Consider the following 15,196-nt stretch of genomic DNA (forward strand, 5'->3'; position numbering starts at 1 on the left):
TCCTATTCCAGCATCATAGATCATACAAACAAAACACATACACTCTGCATATAATTACATTCTACATATATCTCTGTTTTACAAGACCTTCGTGCTTTTATCTGTTATAGATGAATCTTCATAGGAATTGCCTTCCTAACTTGACCCAAGGAATTGTCCAGACACAAAATTACAGAACATCTAATTAAGTTGGCCATCAAAAGCAAGAGATGTAGCAACCTGTTAATAATCTGCAGTCATTTCCTCACCCATCCTATGCGTGAAAAACAAGCCTGCTTTCTCCTTCCCAGCTCCTCTTGTAAGGCAGAAGGATGTTCAGCTTCTCACTCAATCTTTGATGAAGCTAACTGCTTGAAATGACTCATTTTTTATATTTGGCACAGTGTTACCTGAAGGAGCATCAACTCTTCTTGCTATGTGACAATGTAATATAGAGAACTGCTCTTTTGATGGTTCCTCCATTTATAGGAATTCCCAGGACAACAAAGTCCTTTCAGCACAACTCTGATCACACTTGTTCCTGCTGGTAATTTGTCTGTTCAGCAAATTTTATGGGGTAAGAAGTTTTTTGTATGTCTTACCAAAAATTACTCACAATTGATTCTTATAGTACACATAATTCTGATTTTTTTTCCAAAAGGAAATATAAACAACTTTAACATTCCATTATTTTGAAGACAGGCTGTGACTACTGAATGAAATTATTCATATATTAAAGTACTTAGTGCAACATAACTGCAGTACAAAAAAAGCAATTTAATGAATCAGAAAACAAGAAAGTTGCTGTAACCTATACTTAATAAAACCCACTCTTGACATTTTAAAATTAATGAAATATTTTACCACTGTCATTTTAATTCTTCTATTCTCTTACTTTGAATTTTTCTGAGTCAATCTTATCCCTCTATGTTAGTATTACCCACTACTATATTATATTCTAGAATGTATAAAATATTAAAATATGTAGATGCAGAAAAAAATATTGTTGGGTTTTTTAGGAAAAAAACTAAAATTACTTTTGAGTTTAAAACTGTACTCCCAGAACTGTGGGAAATAACCACTGCAAAATTTTACCCTTCATGTTATAGTCTGGGTGACTGTGACTGCGTTCTGCAGAGACATCTCATTCTTTCCATCTTGATTTTTTACCTGTTAATTTGGTATTCCCCCTTCTTTAAAAGATCACCTACCTATTTCTGTATCATGCAAATCAGTTCCTGGAGTCTTTGCTGAAATCTCCCAACTGCTTTTGGGGGTATCATAAATGCACATCAAATGGATGGTGACATTCTATTGCTGTTGACATTCTGGAAGTGCCTCTCTGTCAGCTGTAAGGGAACTAGGCAAGAAACTTTTACTGAATGGCTGATTTTCAGATATCTAAAACTGTATTATGAAACCACCTTTGAATTACAGATTGCAATATGTAGGGAGTAGCTAAACCTAATCTGAAGTCCTGGGTAGTTTTTTCTTTACCCCCATCCCTCTTTGTTTCCATGGGTCCATCTCTCTTCCACCTCTCCCTTGGTGTCTGTCTCTCTTGTACTTTGGCTCTTGTAAAACTCACTCACATCCTTTAAACCATGTCCCATTTGTGGAGTGACACTACACTGCTTCAAGAAGAGGTCTTTCTTTTCTCTAAAAAAACCTTTTATTTTTTCATTATTCATACAGTGTTCTGATTTTTAATCTTTTCAATGTCTCCAGTTTTGCTGTCATAACATAGTTCAGCTCTGCTGAGATGACCATGAAGATTTGCGTGCCCCAAAATCTAAGCAATAAACCCCAAAAGTTAGTTGGTTTTGCATTTTCCCAATTTTTTCTGTTTCTCTTCTTCACTTCACTCCAGTGCTTTTGGGTCATGATTCATCAGCTGAACATGTCTTAAAGTGCCTGGCTGCATAAGAACAAACTGATCCAGAAATAAAACCACTTTGCTGATCCCAAGTCTGATGAGATGATGGTACTTTTGAGGACAGCAGTCTTTCCTCATAAAAAGATGCAGAACCTATTTCAAGGAAGGGTTTATCAGTACTTCAGAAATGTCAGGATGGAATTATACAGTTTCTTGTGAAGAATCACTCTTTACAGGTGTTATACATTTATTTATAATCACAGAAAAATTTAAGTCGGAAGGGACCTCTGGAAGCCAATGGGTCCAAACAACCAGTCTGAAATCTGTCTTCTTGAGGCCCTGCTCCACTTAAATTGTGGAAATGTCAATGAATTCTACAGCCTCTCAGGGCAGCCTGTCCCAGTGCTCAGTCATCACTTATTCACTAAGAAAATATTTTTCTCCTTCTGTCCAACCAGACTTTCCACTGTAGGAATTTTGCTCAAGTCCTTTTGATATGAGTCTCTGCAAAAGTCCGGTTCCAACTTATTTATAATCCTGCCCAAGGAGCAGTCAGCAGCAGGAAAATTTCCATTTAGTCTTCTCTTCCCAAGACTAAACAAACCCATTGGTCTCAGCCTCTCCTTGAATTCATGTTCCAGTCCCTTTAGTGCCCCTTCTCTGGACTGTCTCTGTTTTTCTGATGCTTTTGTTTTGCTGGAGAGCCAGAACTGGCAATAACAAACCTGAAACTGTTACATGAGGCAGCCACTAGGCAAAAAAAGCAGTAGCTGCAAAACACTGCATATGGCTAAATAAAGCAAAATGCTGCTAAAGTTCTGCAAAGATGAAGAAGAACAAGACAGAAACGCCCTTCATCCCCACAGTGTTCTGCAAAGCAACAGAAGGGCACCAGGGAAATTCCAATTATGAAACATTCTTGATGAAATATTAATAAAACCATACTATGGTCTTAATTGCTATAATTTAACACCCTGTATGGTATAAATATTTTAGAAACATGGTAAAATGGAACATTAGGAAGGGGTCAAGGGATAATAATATACATTAATCTTGATTGGTGGAGATGTATACCTCATACTTAATTTATGTTTATACTACTGTTCTGTATTCATTTTTTAAGAGTAGTGGGTGGAATAAGATATATGTATGTATCTTATACTAAGACATGCATGTTATGTGTATATGTGTAGATTAATGTAGGTATTTGTACAGTACAGGGCTCTAATGTATGATATATATAGAAAGGAATTTTAAAATGCTTTCACAAGAGCATCCTCTCCTTTAGAAATCAGTCACGGATCCAGCAGTCTACAAAAGCAAGAGGGTCAGGAAATATGCAAACCACTTTCACACAAAATTATTTCCTGAGGAAGTCATTATCTGTACTGCCCTTGTAATAGCCACCTTTCTTTTTCAGTAGCAAATATTTCTTTTAAGGCTAGTTTCCATATATTTCCATGAAGGGAAAACCCTGGAAACAAGCTCGTGCTGTGGCCACACTGAAGGGGAGGGGAGAGTGCTGCAAGGATTGTTTCATTGCCTTAGGGGTGGGTACTTTCCAGCCTGTTTTGGTAGGAGAGTGCCTGACAAACACAGCAGTCAGAGAAAAGTCAGAAAACATTTCACAGAGCTTTTAACTCTCCCATAGACTTTCACTCTATAAGGAAGCTATTGTGCTAATTTTTTTCAGAAAATAGCATGCAGAAATTCCTTGAAATTGCTGGCACTCTAATAGTGACCCATGCCCATGTATGCATAAAGTGGGTAGGCATTTCATTTACATTTATTGAAAATTGTATGCAGTAATGATTTCTCTGTGTTAAATTGCATAATCCATACAAGTCTGACAGTCTTATAAAGGCTGTGGACCAATGGCCTCTTTTGAATGCATCAGTGCCAATGAAAGAGGTTATCATACCCTTGACAGAGGTTGCTGCTGTCTTGTGTCTGCTGGTGGAACTGCTCCTGTGATCACCCTCTAAACTACATCAGTCAGAATTTACCAGGCAGGCTTAACTGGTTTAAACAGCAGATTTTTTGCAAATGATGCACATTTTGCAAAAATAAAGGATAAGTTGCTGTTCACAAGAGTATGTAGCTGGCATTTTGATGGACAGTGAACACTTTACCAGCAGGGCAGATTCCTGATTCACAGTATTAGTCCACAGCCCCTCACTCTGTCAATTCACCTGTCTTCTTTAGTTCTAATATTTCTGCAGTTGCTTATGATTTCTTTTTAAAAACCAAGCTTGACAAAATACTTTTCTTTTGGGATGTACGATTCTCCCACAAAATGCACAGATATCTGAGATACTGAACAACATTTTGCCCAATGAGAGGTTTATAATTGGATTTATAACCTACTCAGAGGGAACTGGCACCACAGGAAGTGGGACAGGCCAGGAAGCCTTTCTTACACTTTGAAGGGATGCCCTAAAAAATGTTTTCATAGTGTTGTTAGAGGAGGGATGGTGCCACCCGAAACTCATGCCAATAAGCGCTGGGTTAAGTCTTCTGCAGAGGAGAGACCTCTCTGTCACACCACTTACAGAAAAGGAAAGATTTGCCTTTTGCTTCCAGCACTTCTGGGAGAGCTGATCAGAGTGTCCTTTCCTGCCATTTCTCCTTACTTTAAATCCTGCCAATAAGTCTCTTCTGCTCCTCACAGTGAAACGGTGAAAGTGCTGCAGCTTTTAAAGGATTTATAAGGCTTAGCTGATCACATCACTTCCTATGCCAAAAAATAAGAGGAAGAATGTTGTGTGGATGGATACAGCTTTGGCATTCTGCTGTTCTATTGCCTAATACCAATTCCTTGTTATCTGTACTCCTCTCTGTAGCCAATTATTGTCTCCGCTTGTTTGGTAGGCATAAGCTTTTTACACAGGAAGCACCTTTTAGCTGTATGTTTGCACAGTGCCTTTGCCACAGTGGTCCCGGCTGTTAAAACCATTTGTAGGTGAGGTTGTAATAATCATAATATTTTGCCCACTGCCAGAATCTGCAAAGTAGCCATCCATCACTCACTCAGATCTTTCCTGTTAAATCCTGCTCCTCATTCCCTCAAATGTGCAAACCTGCAGAAACAGGCACATGCAAATTCTGTAAATGCATTTAGAACCAAGTTATCTCTGTAGGCAAGGATCTATATTCCCTGTTTTGCACTCCACCCATCTGAGAATAAACATAATGGTTTTTTATTACTTGATTAAAGCTTGTATTCTTAAAAAAATATTGTGCCTCTGTTTCTGAACTATAAAGAGGCTTCATTGATTCTTCTACTTCTTCATGATTTTTCAGAAATCTACTGAAAAGTAGTCAAGTAGCCTTCAGAATTTTCATTAAAGCAGAATTATGAAAAACTGTTGTGAGAAACAGTTGTGAGGGCAAGTTAACATCGTCCCTATTCACTCTCACCTGAAAGCTTTATTGTGACTCCTGTTACTAGTGTCATTCTTGGTAATAAATATTTTCATTTTATTCTGAGGCACAGCAAATAGATTTTGTTAGTGAATGACCTGGTGCATTAGCTGTGTTATTCATGATTTAGTGAGCCAGTCAGTTGAAATATTGGTAATGTTTTCACAACTCAGTCTTGTTACATTTGTGCCACGAGGATGACATTAAGTGTAGTTGCAGATGAATAACAAATAACGTGTCTCGGAGTTGTGTTTTGGATCATTAAAGAAATGAACCTACAGGGTGCTGTTTTATTAACTGAGGAAATGACTGGGAAAAAAAAATGACAGTTCTTGAATGTGTATTTATTAAAAATAACAGTTTGGCATGCTGAGAATTAGTGGTAGTGTCCCTTAAATTTTTCATAAACCAGTGCAAACACACTATGGTGTCCATCCAAAGATTTGACAGATTTTAAATAAGAGTAAGAATAATTCATACATTTCAGGCTGTTTATATGAGAAGACTCAAGGTGGTGCAAGCAGAAGAATGCTAAAAAAGTAGAGCATAACAAAGGTGAAGATTAACTAGATGTCAATATGGATATTTTAAAATATTTTATATTATAATATGAAAGACGGTCAGTGTACTTTCCAGGGAGACCCTAGGGAGGACTGGATTGCTTCTTTAAAAGTGCAACAACTGTTCTTGGATTTCTTTTTCAGAGTCCTCCAGTTTCTTTTATGTTAATGAATAATGGAATATATTGAAAAAGTAGCTGGTAGACTTCTTGAGAAATGGCTTAGTCCTTTCTCTTGCCCCATTGACACATCAACTATTCTAAAGAGACCACAGAAAGTCATTTAAGTTCCAGGTAATCGAGTTTCCTAAATTTCTAGAAAGCTACAACCATAAGCAGCAACATCTGGATCACTTCAATGTTTTTTTCTGCTTATAAAGTACTTTAGTTAATAGATCTAGAAAAGTGAGTATAGGAGGAAAATAAGTGGTTTAGATACTACTATTCCTAGAAACTAAGCAAGTGATTTTTGTTCCTATTAGATGGAGATGATGACAGAAGATTATAATTTTTCTTTTTCTAAAGCATTAAAAGAACAAGGAAAAGATCTTACATAAAGTTCATGTTTTTAAAGTAGACAGATAGTTCTTATTTAAAAATAATAAAACACAAAAAGGATATGCAATGGATATCCTGAGGGATCAAAATGAGGTATGTGGAAGGAGAGAATATTCAAATAGAAGCAAAAAGCAGATACAAAACTAGAATACTAGCAACACTTGAAAAGCTGAGTAACTGCTATTATCTGTTTGATTTTTTTTTTGGTAGTATTTTCAGCACAAGAAAATTAAAGCAATCTGTTGAATTCTCGACTATAAATAAAAGAAGGCAGAAAAGCTGTTCTTTTATAATGTTATTCAGAAAACCTGTCTATTTAAAAGGGAAGGAAAGAAGCTGTAGCCTCAAGCTTATTTCATGGACCGTTACTTCTCACAGTGTGATGAAGGTGAGGAGGCAAAGACTTGTCTGCACTGAAAGGGCTGAGGGAGGTCCAGGAGGTCCTTCTTACCCACCCATTCTCTGGGACCACAAATCTTGCCTTCTATTTTTTAAATGTTAAGGTTAAACAAGTGATGGTGAACCTCAATGTTAAGCTAACTGGGACTTTGAGAGGGACAGTTAAAAGCTGATCTAGACATTAGTGATCCTTCCAGAAATAACTTTGCAGAGAAGCATTGCCTGCACTTGCACTGGTAGTCAAACCACTTTACTTGAACATATTCTGCTCTACTTTTAGCTCAACATACTGCAGGTTGTTTCATCTGAATTTTCTGTACAGAGCTGAAACTTTTCAGAGAATATTTATGTGAACAAATTTTGATGTGAAAAGTGGAATGACACTTCTTTTTTTCATTTTCTGTTAACACTGGCTGAATTGCTTCAACTTTTGCTATAAATAATGGATAAGTGTTTTAAGTATGCAAGCAAATTGTTACACATAGATGCACTGCACTCTGTCAAGTAATGTGTAGCATTGAATTGTCACTGTTAAAATGGTCAATAGTGTTAAAAATTGTCACTGTTAAGAATTCTTTGAAATATATTCTATATTTCTAAAACATGCATTTCCAGAGCATGATTATTTTTGTTGTTAGTACTCAAAACTCTTCTATTGATGGACATAAATTTCCTTACACTATTTAGGAGAATATTTTTGATAATGGGTGGTTCCTGAAGCTTGGGGTGGGGCATAGAAGTATTTAGAATAGATTTTTTTTTTCATTTCTACAGTTCTAATTCATATAAATGGGACTTGTTTGTACTTTGAAAATACACGCAGGCCCTTCCAGGCCTATATTTATATATGATGAATAAATTATACCCATCTCAGAATGGGATAACTAAATATCTGGCAATACCTATTTACTTCTCTTGACTAAGGAGGAAACCTTGACTGATTTTTTACTTGAGACAACAAAGTTTGTAGAGGTGGATCCCTCCATGAAGCAGAAAACCCCCAGAGAAATAAAAAAAGTAGTTTCATGTATCCCAACCTCCTTTACTACAATTTAAATATCAGATTTTAGAATAGCAGTGTGCTCATTTTAAAGGAAAGGGAAGGGAAGGGAAAACATACAGTGGAGAAGTTATTTATTGAATAAGTGGAAATAAATCAATGGAAACCATCATGCAGAAAGAACGTAATACATACCTAATCTATGCAAACAGATACCTACCTCAGGTCCTAATGCATCAAGGCATTGCTGTGCTATCCTTGAGTATTACCTGACCATGGGTGTAAGAAACAGATGGTTTAGATTGGCAAAAGTGGCATTGTTTTGGTGAATAAGTTTAAAAAAATATACAGCTCTTGACAGCTATTCAAGTATGGCCCAAATTTCCCCTTATGAAAACATGAGGTGTTACTATTTGCCTGACAAAGGGATTTTGTGTGTATTTTTTAACAGAATTAAATACAAACAGAGATGGAAAATTCCTTGATTGTGAGCATGGAGATTTAACTGCCTTGTACCAAAACCTGGGAGAATGCAAAGGTGCACAGGGAGTAGTGAGCATGGTCTGAATTTCCATCTGCTGTTTCTATTGGCTAGACCATGTTGCAAAGGATGTGTGCCCACAAAATTGCTGGAGATGCAAACAATATTTTAAATTACTCCAGGCAGCAAGGTGCTGCATCTGAACAGATTGAAAGCTGAAATGTTGATATCAGAAATTAAATTAATGCACATGAGATTGAAACAATATCTAATTAAAATCATTTGAAAAATGACTTGAAAATTGAATATGACACAATATTTAGCAGGCTGTTGCTAGCACGGCGATGCAGCTTTGACTTTTCTGCAACCATTTCCATTCGTGGCCTAGCTGCCAGTTTACTAGAAATTACACATGAAGCAACTATCTCATGCCATCACCCTGTAAAGATTGGAAGACAAAATACCTTTTTCCACAACTTGGGTACTTGTCCCTCACGATTGCATTGAAAAATTTAGTAAAGGCACCCTTCTTCTCACTTTATCTTGAGTTAGTCACTTTGGTTTCAACTGATGTGTTTCGAATGCTCCATGTTGTGTTTTTGAATTGCAATCTGTTGTTGCTCCTGCCAGGGCAGAGTTACAGATTCAAAGGCTGTAGCCCCTGGAAGAAGTTCCCAGGGCTGGGCACAGAATCTCTGACACCACCCTTTGTAAACAAAGACAAGGAGACCTTGTCTTATATTCCAAAAAGTCTAGACTTCTGAACATGGTTGTACCCAAGTATCTAATTCTGAGTCCATTAAAATACTTTTTTAAGTACCTAAAACAGAGGAAAGTGAATGAGGTGGGAAAAACTGCTGTGAAATCGAGTTGTTTTATAGGGAAAAGGCTTAGAGGGCGCTGAGTCAACAGTGTGGTTTTCCTCTGTCCCACTCTCATTTAGTGCTGTGAATGCCTCAGCAGTTTCAGGAGGTGCACTGACTGTGCAAAAGCTGGTTTTCTCTGGGACTGTGCTCTTCTCAGCAGGGAGAGAGCCAAAATATGAGGATGCGTTTTCATGGGCTGCTCTTCCTGCTTTTCTCTTTCCCTTCCTCAGAGGGGAAAATAAATTAAATTCTTCTGAATTTGGCTCTATGAAAGGAGCTTTGCAACAAGCTGATGGGAAAAAGACAGCAGTTGGAGAATTCATCTGACAGCCTACAATAAATCTGAATTAATTGCCCTCCATCTCTTTATTGACTAGAGGTCCAGTCAATATACTTAGTGAGTCTAGGGCATGAATTATCTTATTCTAAAATGGGCAGGTAATAGAGGTCAGGGTAATCATATACCCATAAGTACTTTTTCTCTGCATTTAATTAAATACAACACACCCTCAAAGTCAGATACACAGCAGAAGAACAAGGTTTCCCTGTGAGTGGCATCATCTTCCCACAAAGACTTCTCATATTTAAGGTCGATTTCTTCTTTGGGCAGGTAAATCCTGCAGCAGCATGGGAGACAGGCTGAGGAAGCCTCTTGCTGAAACCCTTTCCCTCGTCTTGCTTGTGCCAGAGTGTGCTCCCACGAGTAAGCTGGAGGGCACAGTTGTGATTGGCATCGTATTTGTAGCAAACCTTTGTAATCCCCATATTTCTCAGGGTTTCCTTCTTCCAGAAGTGCTGTAATGAGACTGCAGGTCAGCTCGGAGCCCTCTATAACCTGCTGCTTCTTATAACTGATGGACTCCGAGGTTAAACTTGCCAAAACTACACACTCAAATTCTTGACTGCACCACTGACAGATAATTTTGCTTAAGGAAATAAACGTTTGCCCTCAGAAAACACATCAGACCTCCCTCAGGTTAGTGAAGACTGAACAGTGACAATTCCTGTCCTTAAACACTCAGTAACACCCTCGTCATGCTCTCTAATAGAGCAAAGCCATTAAGTTGTCCCCATTGTAATTTAGATCACAGGAGAGACTTCCACAGTTTCTTTCAGGTTAAAATAACCGGTATACAGAGAGTAGGCAAAATTATTCCACTGTAGCTACGTGCTTAATTATATGGAATACTGCATAAATTGTCAAGTGCAAAGAATTATTCTGATAAATTAAAATACTAATTAAATAGGCTATTGCAGAATTTTGAGAACATTATAGGGCTCCGCTTCTTCAGGTAATTTGCATATCCTTCATCTAGTGAATTTAATTTAAAGGCCTCATTTTTTGTGTGTTTGGAAGCCCTTTTTGTTTCAGTGGAAGATTAAAAAATGGATTTATATGTTGCTAACTGGTTTGGGGGGATTTTATTGAGGTATTTTTTCTTTTTTTTTTTTGAATAGCTGTTTTTATTATGCCTCTTTGCTGATGAGTTTGTCAGTTCTCCATTAGTATTACAGGACTTTAAACTGTGGCCATAAAAAAATAGCTTTGATGGAATGTGCAATATGCAATGTTACCCAGAATTATAATTTCCACTTTCATGAAATTTGCAACAGAAACTTCATCTGCTGTATATTTTATTTGAATAAAAGCTAGCAGGTACTACGCTAAAATACTTCTAAATATTTGGGCCAATTTTCAAAGGATTAATAGCTTGTTCTTAATATCTAAATATATTTTCCCACCGCTTCTTCCATCTATCTATATTGACTGTGGTTTTTTTTTTTAATTCTCCATTATAGTTATGCATAGAAAAGGTTAAGTGGTTATATTCACCGTTCCACAGCTTGAAGCAGCTGTTTGATATGTAGTTGCTGCTTCAGCTTCAGCACCATTTTTGACAGAGTTTCTTGACCTTCCTGAACAGCTTGTGGAGTTCAAGGTTAGCTAAAATATGCTCCTGTAAACGCCTGGAGTGAACACGCCAGAGACTGTCTGCTGTGTCTCTCTCCACAATCTGACAGTGCCTGAGCTTGACCATTTTCCGGTTATGATTTAGTCAATAACACCTCGTGCCTTCATGCCTCCTAATTTTGGCAGGGTATATGTTAGCATGGCTGTCAGACCTGTCCTTTGTGTTTTAGACAATATCAAGGGGGAAAGCAGGGGTGTTAAGCAAGCCCTGTTCGCTGTTGTTGTTTTTTAATATCAAAGCTTCAATAATTAAAGTCTGCAGGAAACCTATAAAAAAGGAGGTCAAATATGTAATAGTAATTACAAAATTCAGCAATTCAGCAGACCCAATATTTTCTATTAACTGCTCATGTGGTAAGAAATTACACAGTGGGATTTAAGCCTTTTTGTTTGCTTATGCCCATTTATTTTGCAGCCACTCTGCTGTGCAGTTTTCTTTATCCTAAGCTACCAAAGAATCATTTATTGGACCATTCAGTTTCTTTGAAGGAGGCTGTGGAGCTTTCTCATTTTATAAATCTTCTAAAATTTTGCACTTGGTAGAAATCTGCCTTTAGTGTGTATGCTGGGTGTGAGGCAGTCAGTGTGGTAGCATGGCACCCCTTTGCAATGAAATCTGCAGGCAAGTCTGCAGCCATCAGTGAAATAACATCCTCCAGAGCCTATCTCAAGGCTGAAAATCCAGCTTCTTGCTAAATATTTACTTTCTTTTTTTGAAATTTGTATTATCCAACATATCATGGCTAGGCTTCGCGAACGAAGATTTAGGAAGGCTCTATCCACATTTGTTACAAGCATGCTGGTGGCTAATGAGGCCAATATGAGACAGACATATCCGATTGCAAAAGGCACAGCAGAAAGACTCCTTAGGTGGTATATTCTGCAAGACACGATTCTTTCTTCATTGTCTTTTCTCCTCAAAAGTGATTCTGCGTGCTTTCTCAAAGGAAACGGCAGCGTTATAGATGGTGTGTCTCCAGGCCTCCCGATTAGAGGCCAGAGTAGACCAGTTATGGTGATCAATATGGCCGAGGCTGAGATGTTGTTTCAGGGAGTCCTTGTATCTTTTCTTCGAGGCTCCTTTCTTGCGGCAGCCGGTGCCAAGTTCACCATAAAGCAAGATCTTAGGGAGGCGGTGGTCCTTCATCCTGGAGACGTGCCCTGCCCAGCACAGCTGTGTTCTCAGTAACATGACCTCAATGCTTGTGACTGCTGCTTGTTCTAGAACAAACGTATTAGTCACATAATCTGACCAGTAGATGTTTAGGATTGTACGGAGACAGTGTTGATGGAAGCGTTCTAGGAGTCACAGGTGGTGACGGTAGATGACCCATGATTCAGAACCATATAAGAGAGTAGACAACACTATGGCTCTGTAAACACTGATCTTGATACTTTTCCTCAAGTGTTTATTACGCCATACTCTTTTATGGAGTTTTCCAAAAGCACTATATGCCTTTGCTAACCTGTTGTCTATCTCTCCGTCAATCTTACCACCTGAGGAGATGAGGCCACTTAGGTAATTAAACTGCTGGACTGATTTAAGCTCTGATTGGCCAATGGTGATATGGGGATGATGGAAGACTTCCTGAGGTGCAGGTTGATAGAGAACCTCTGTCTTCTTTAAGGTGACTTCCAGCCCAAAGAGCTCAGTAGCATCTGCAAAGCAGGATGTTAAACGCTGCAGGGCTGCTTCTGTGTGGGCGATAAGAGCGGTGTCATCAGCATAAAGCAGCTCCCGGACAAGATGGTTTAAGGTCTTGGTGTGGGCCTTCAGTCACCTTAGATTGCAAAGGCTTCCATCAGTACGGTATCGAATGTAGATACTGTCCTGATCATCAAGGTCTACCGTGGCCCTTTGGAGCATCATGCTGAAAAAGACTGTGAAAAGGGTTGGAGCAAGAATGCAGCCTTGTTTCACAGCATTCTTTATTAGAAAGGGCTCAGAAAGTGCATTGCCATATCTGACTTGGCCATGCTGGTTTTTTAGGTGAGATGCAGTATGCGCGTAACTGAACCCACCCTTTAATCCTAAGATTCATCTGCCAGGGCCGAGCAAGCTTGGACAGTGGCAGTGAGGTCCTCAGGATGTAGGTTTAATTAGAGTGACCTTCTCTTAGATGGATGGCCTTACAGGGCTAAGCGAGCTCCATCTGCCCAGGTTTGGGATTAGAGCTGTCCTTCTCCTAGGATGACTGCCAGAAGGCTAAAGAGCTCATCCTGCCCAAGGATGTATTGTATATGCAAAACATAGCATCAAATCTCTTGGTTCAGGCAATTCTCCTTCTCATGTGGTGACTCTGGGTAGAATAAATACGTCTGTGAATGTGTAAAGCATGGCATAGGTGTTAAGTATGTGAGTATTGTACGCAGTATTTAGACTGGAAAACATGCATTTAAGCTTTATTAGCTTGGGACTGCATGTTCCTCTCTGCTTAACCGGTAGCATATTTAAGAGAAGCAAAAATAAAGATGTGTGGGTCTAAAAGGTGTACAGTACTTTCCTCTTCATTTAAATGGAGGGCAATATTCATCCCTTGCTGAAGGCAGTCAGAAAGGTTTCTGTGTATTAGAATTTTTGAGTCTTTGCACATACAAACTCTTACCAAAATCTTTCCGTAAGAGGTGAGATGGAGCCTAATTATCCAACTCGCCTCTGAAACAAGTGTGAGTCATTTGTGTTGCGCTTTGGACAAACTAAATAAAGGATCAGTTCATAATAATCTTGCTTCTCGTCTGCTGCAATCTGAGCTGTTTTGAATATTTCAAATGGCAACAATTAAAGAGTATTTTTCACAAATGAAAGAAAAATATGTTAATTCCTTTAAGTATTTTTATGTAAATTTACAGTGCATGATATGTTCTAGCACACTTCCTGAACTTTCTGGTAAGGAGGTTTCCTTTAGGCAACTTCAGTTGAGAAGCCGAATCTATCCGAATTTTGTCTGTAATCAAAGGAAAGATGTAGGTGCCTGCAGATGTGTGTAAAATATGTGGGATGACTCATTGTATTAAAAGTCCATCCCTTTCCAAGGACTGCAGAGAGAACCTGGATGACTCACTTGGATAACACAGTCAATGACTAGGCAGCTAAAGGAAGGAGAGGTTAACAAGGCTGCAGGGCTCCATTTCTACTCATAAATAAGTCAACCCAGGTGCCTGGGTTTTGGCCACAAGTCTGGCTGACTAGAAGGTTTAAGTCTTCCCATCCAAAATGGGATGAGATTACCCATACTCCCAGCTAGGAATAATCTTAGCCTTGTGCTGTTCCCAAAATTGTGGTTGGAAACAACATATTGTTTTGTGAGGCTACAAATGGTCAAAGGCAGAAATCCTGTGAAGACCATAGATTTACAAGTATTGGCAATCATACAGCAGTGCTCAAGTTCATGCCCTGGGCATGTTTGGGTTGCAAGTATAGTTGTAGTCATAGTGATTGCTACCTTTATTTAGCTGTTTTATGCTGGATTATTTTATTTTGGTTTTTAATGCTTTTATGATATAGAAGCTGATAAATATGAAAAAAAATAAATTTAAAAAAAAAAAAAATTGTTCACTGCATCCTGGTGTCGAGAAATAAACTCTTCATCTTACCTGCTAGATAAGAGTCTGTATTTGTTGTGAAATTTCCTACATAGTGACAGTTCTGTTGTAATGGCAAAGGTTCTGCCCCTGCTCTTCAATGCAAGGGAGGCAGTGGGAAGTTTCCACCAAAGAGAACTTTCCAAGCATATTTTGTATATGTGTTAAATGTGTGTGATACTGTGTTTACAAGGGACATAGAATTAGTTTGGCTTTCTTTTTCATGTAATAATGAACAATTAATACCATAAATATATATTCAAAATACTGACTAGCAGAGCTGCTCTCAGGGAAAGATATTCCGCAGATGACAGAGGTAGGAACTGCCACGAATATATTGATGAAGGAAAGAAGGTTGGTTGCAAATGCTGTAAAATCATACATATTCCAGATTTTCTGTAACTCTTTCAATCTTAATTTTTCCTTACAGCCATAAACAAAGAGAAGCTTGAGAAAACAACTGGACTGAAAATTCTGCAGACTGGTGTGGGGGAGGTAAGT

General features: G+C 38.3%; 1 protein-coding gene across 2 annotated transcripts in view; it reads left to right on the forward strand.

Annotated features, from left to right (window-relative positions):
* PTPRN2 (protein tyrosine phosphatase receptor type N2) overlaps positions 1 to 15,196 on the forward strand; it is a 641,953-nt gene that overhangs the window by 389,019 nt on the left and 237,738 nt on the right. For both annotated transcript variants that reach the window (XM_064638038.1, XM_064638047.1), the window contains one exon: positions 15,126 to 15,190. In XM_064638038.1, the coding sequence (XP_064494108.1) occupies positions 15,126 to 15,190 (65 nt within the window). The remainder of the gene's footprint in view (positions 1 to 15,125; positions 15,191 to 15,196) is intronic.

This window comes from Pseudopipra pipra, chromosome 1, assembly GCF_036250125.1.
Source record: "Pseudopipra pipra isolate bDixPip1 chromosome 1, bDixPip1.hap1, whole genome shotgun sequence".
NCBI lineage: Eukaryota > Metazoa > Chordata > Aves > Passeriformes > Pipridae > Pseudopipra > Pseudopipra pipra.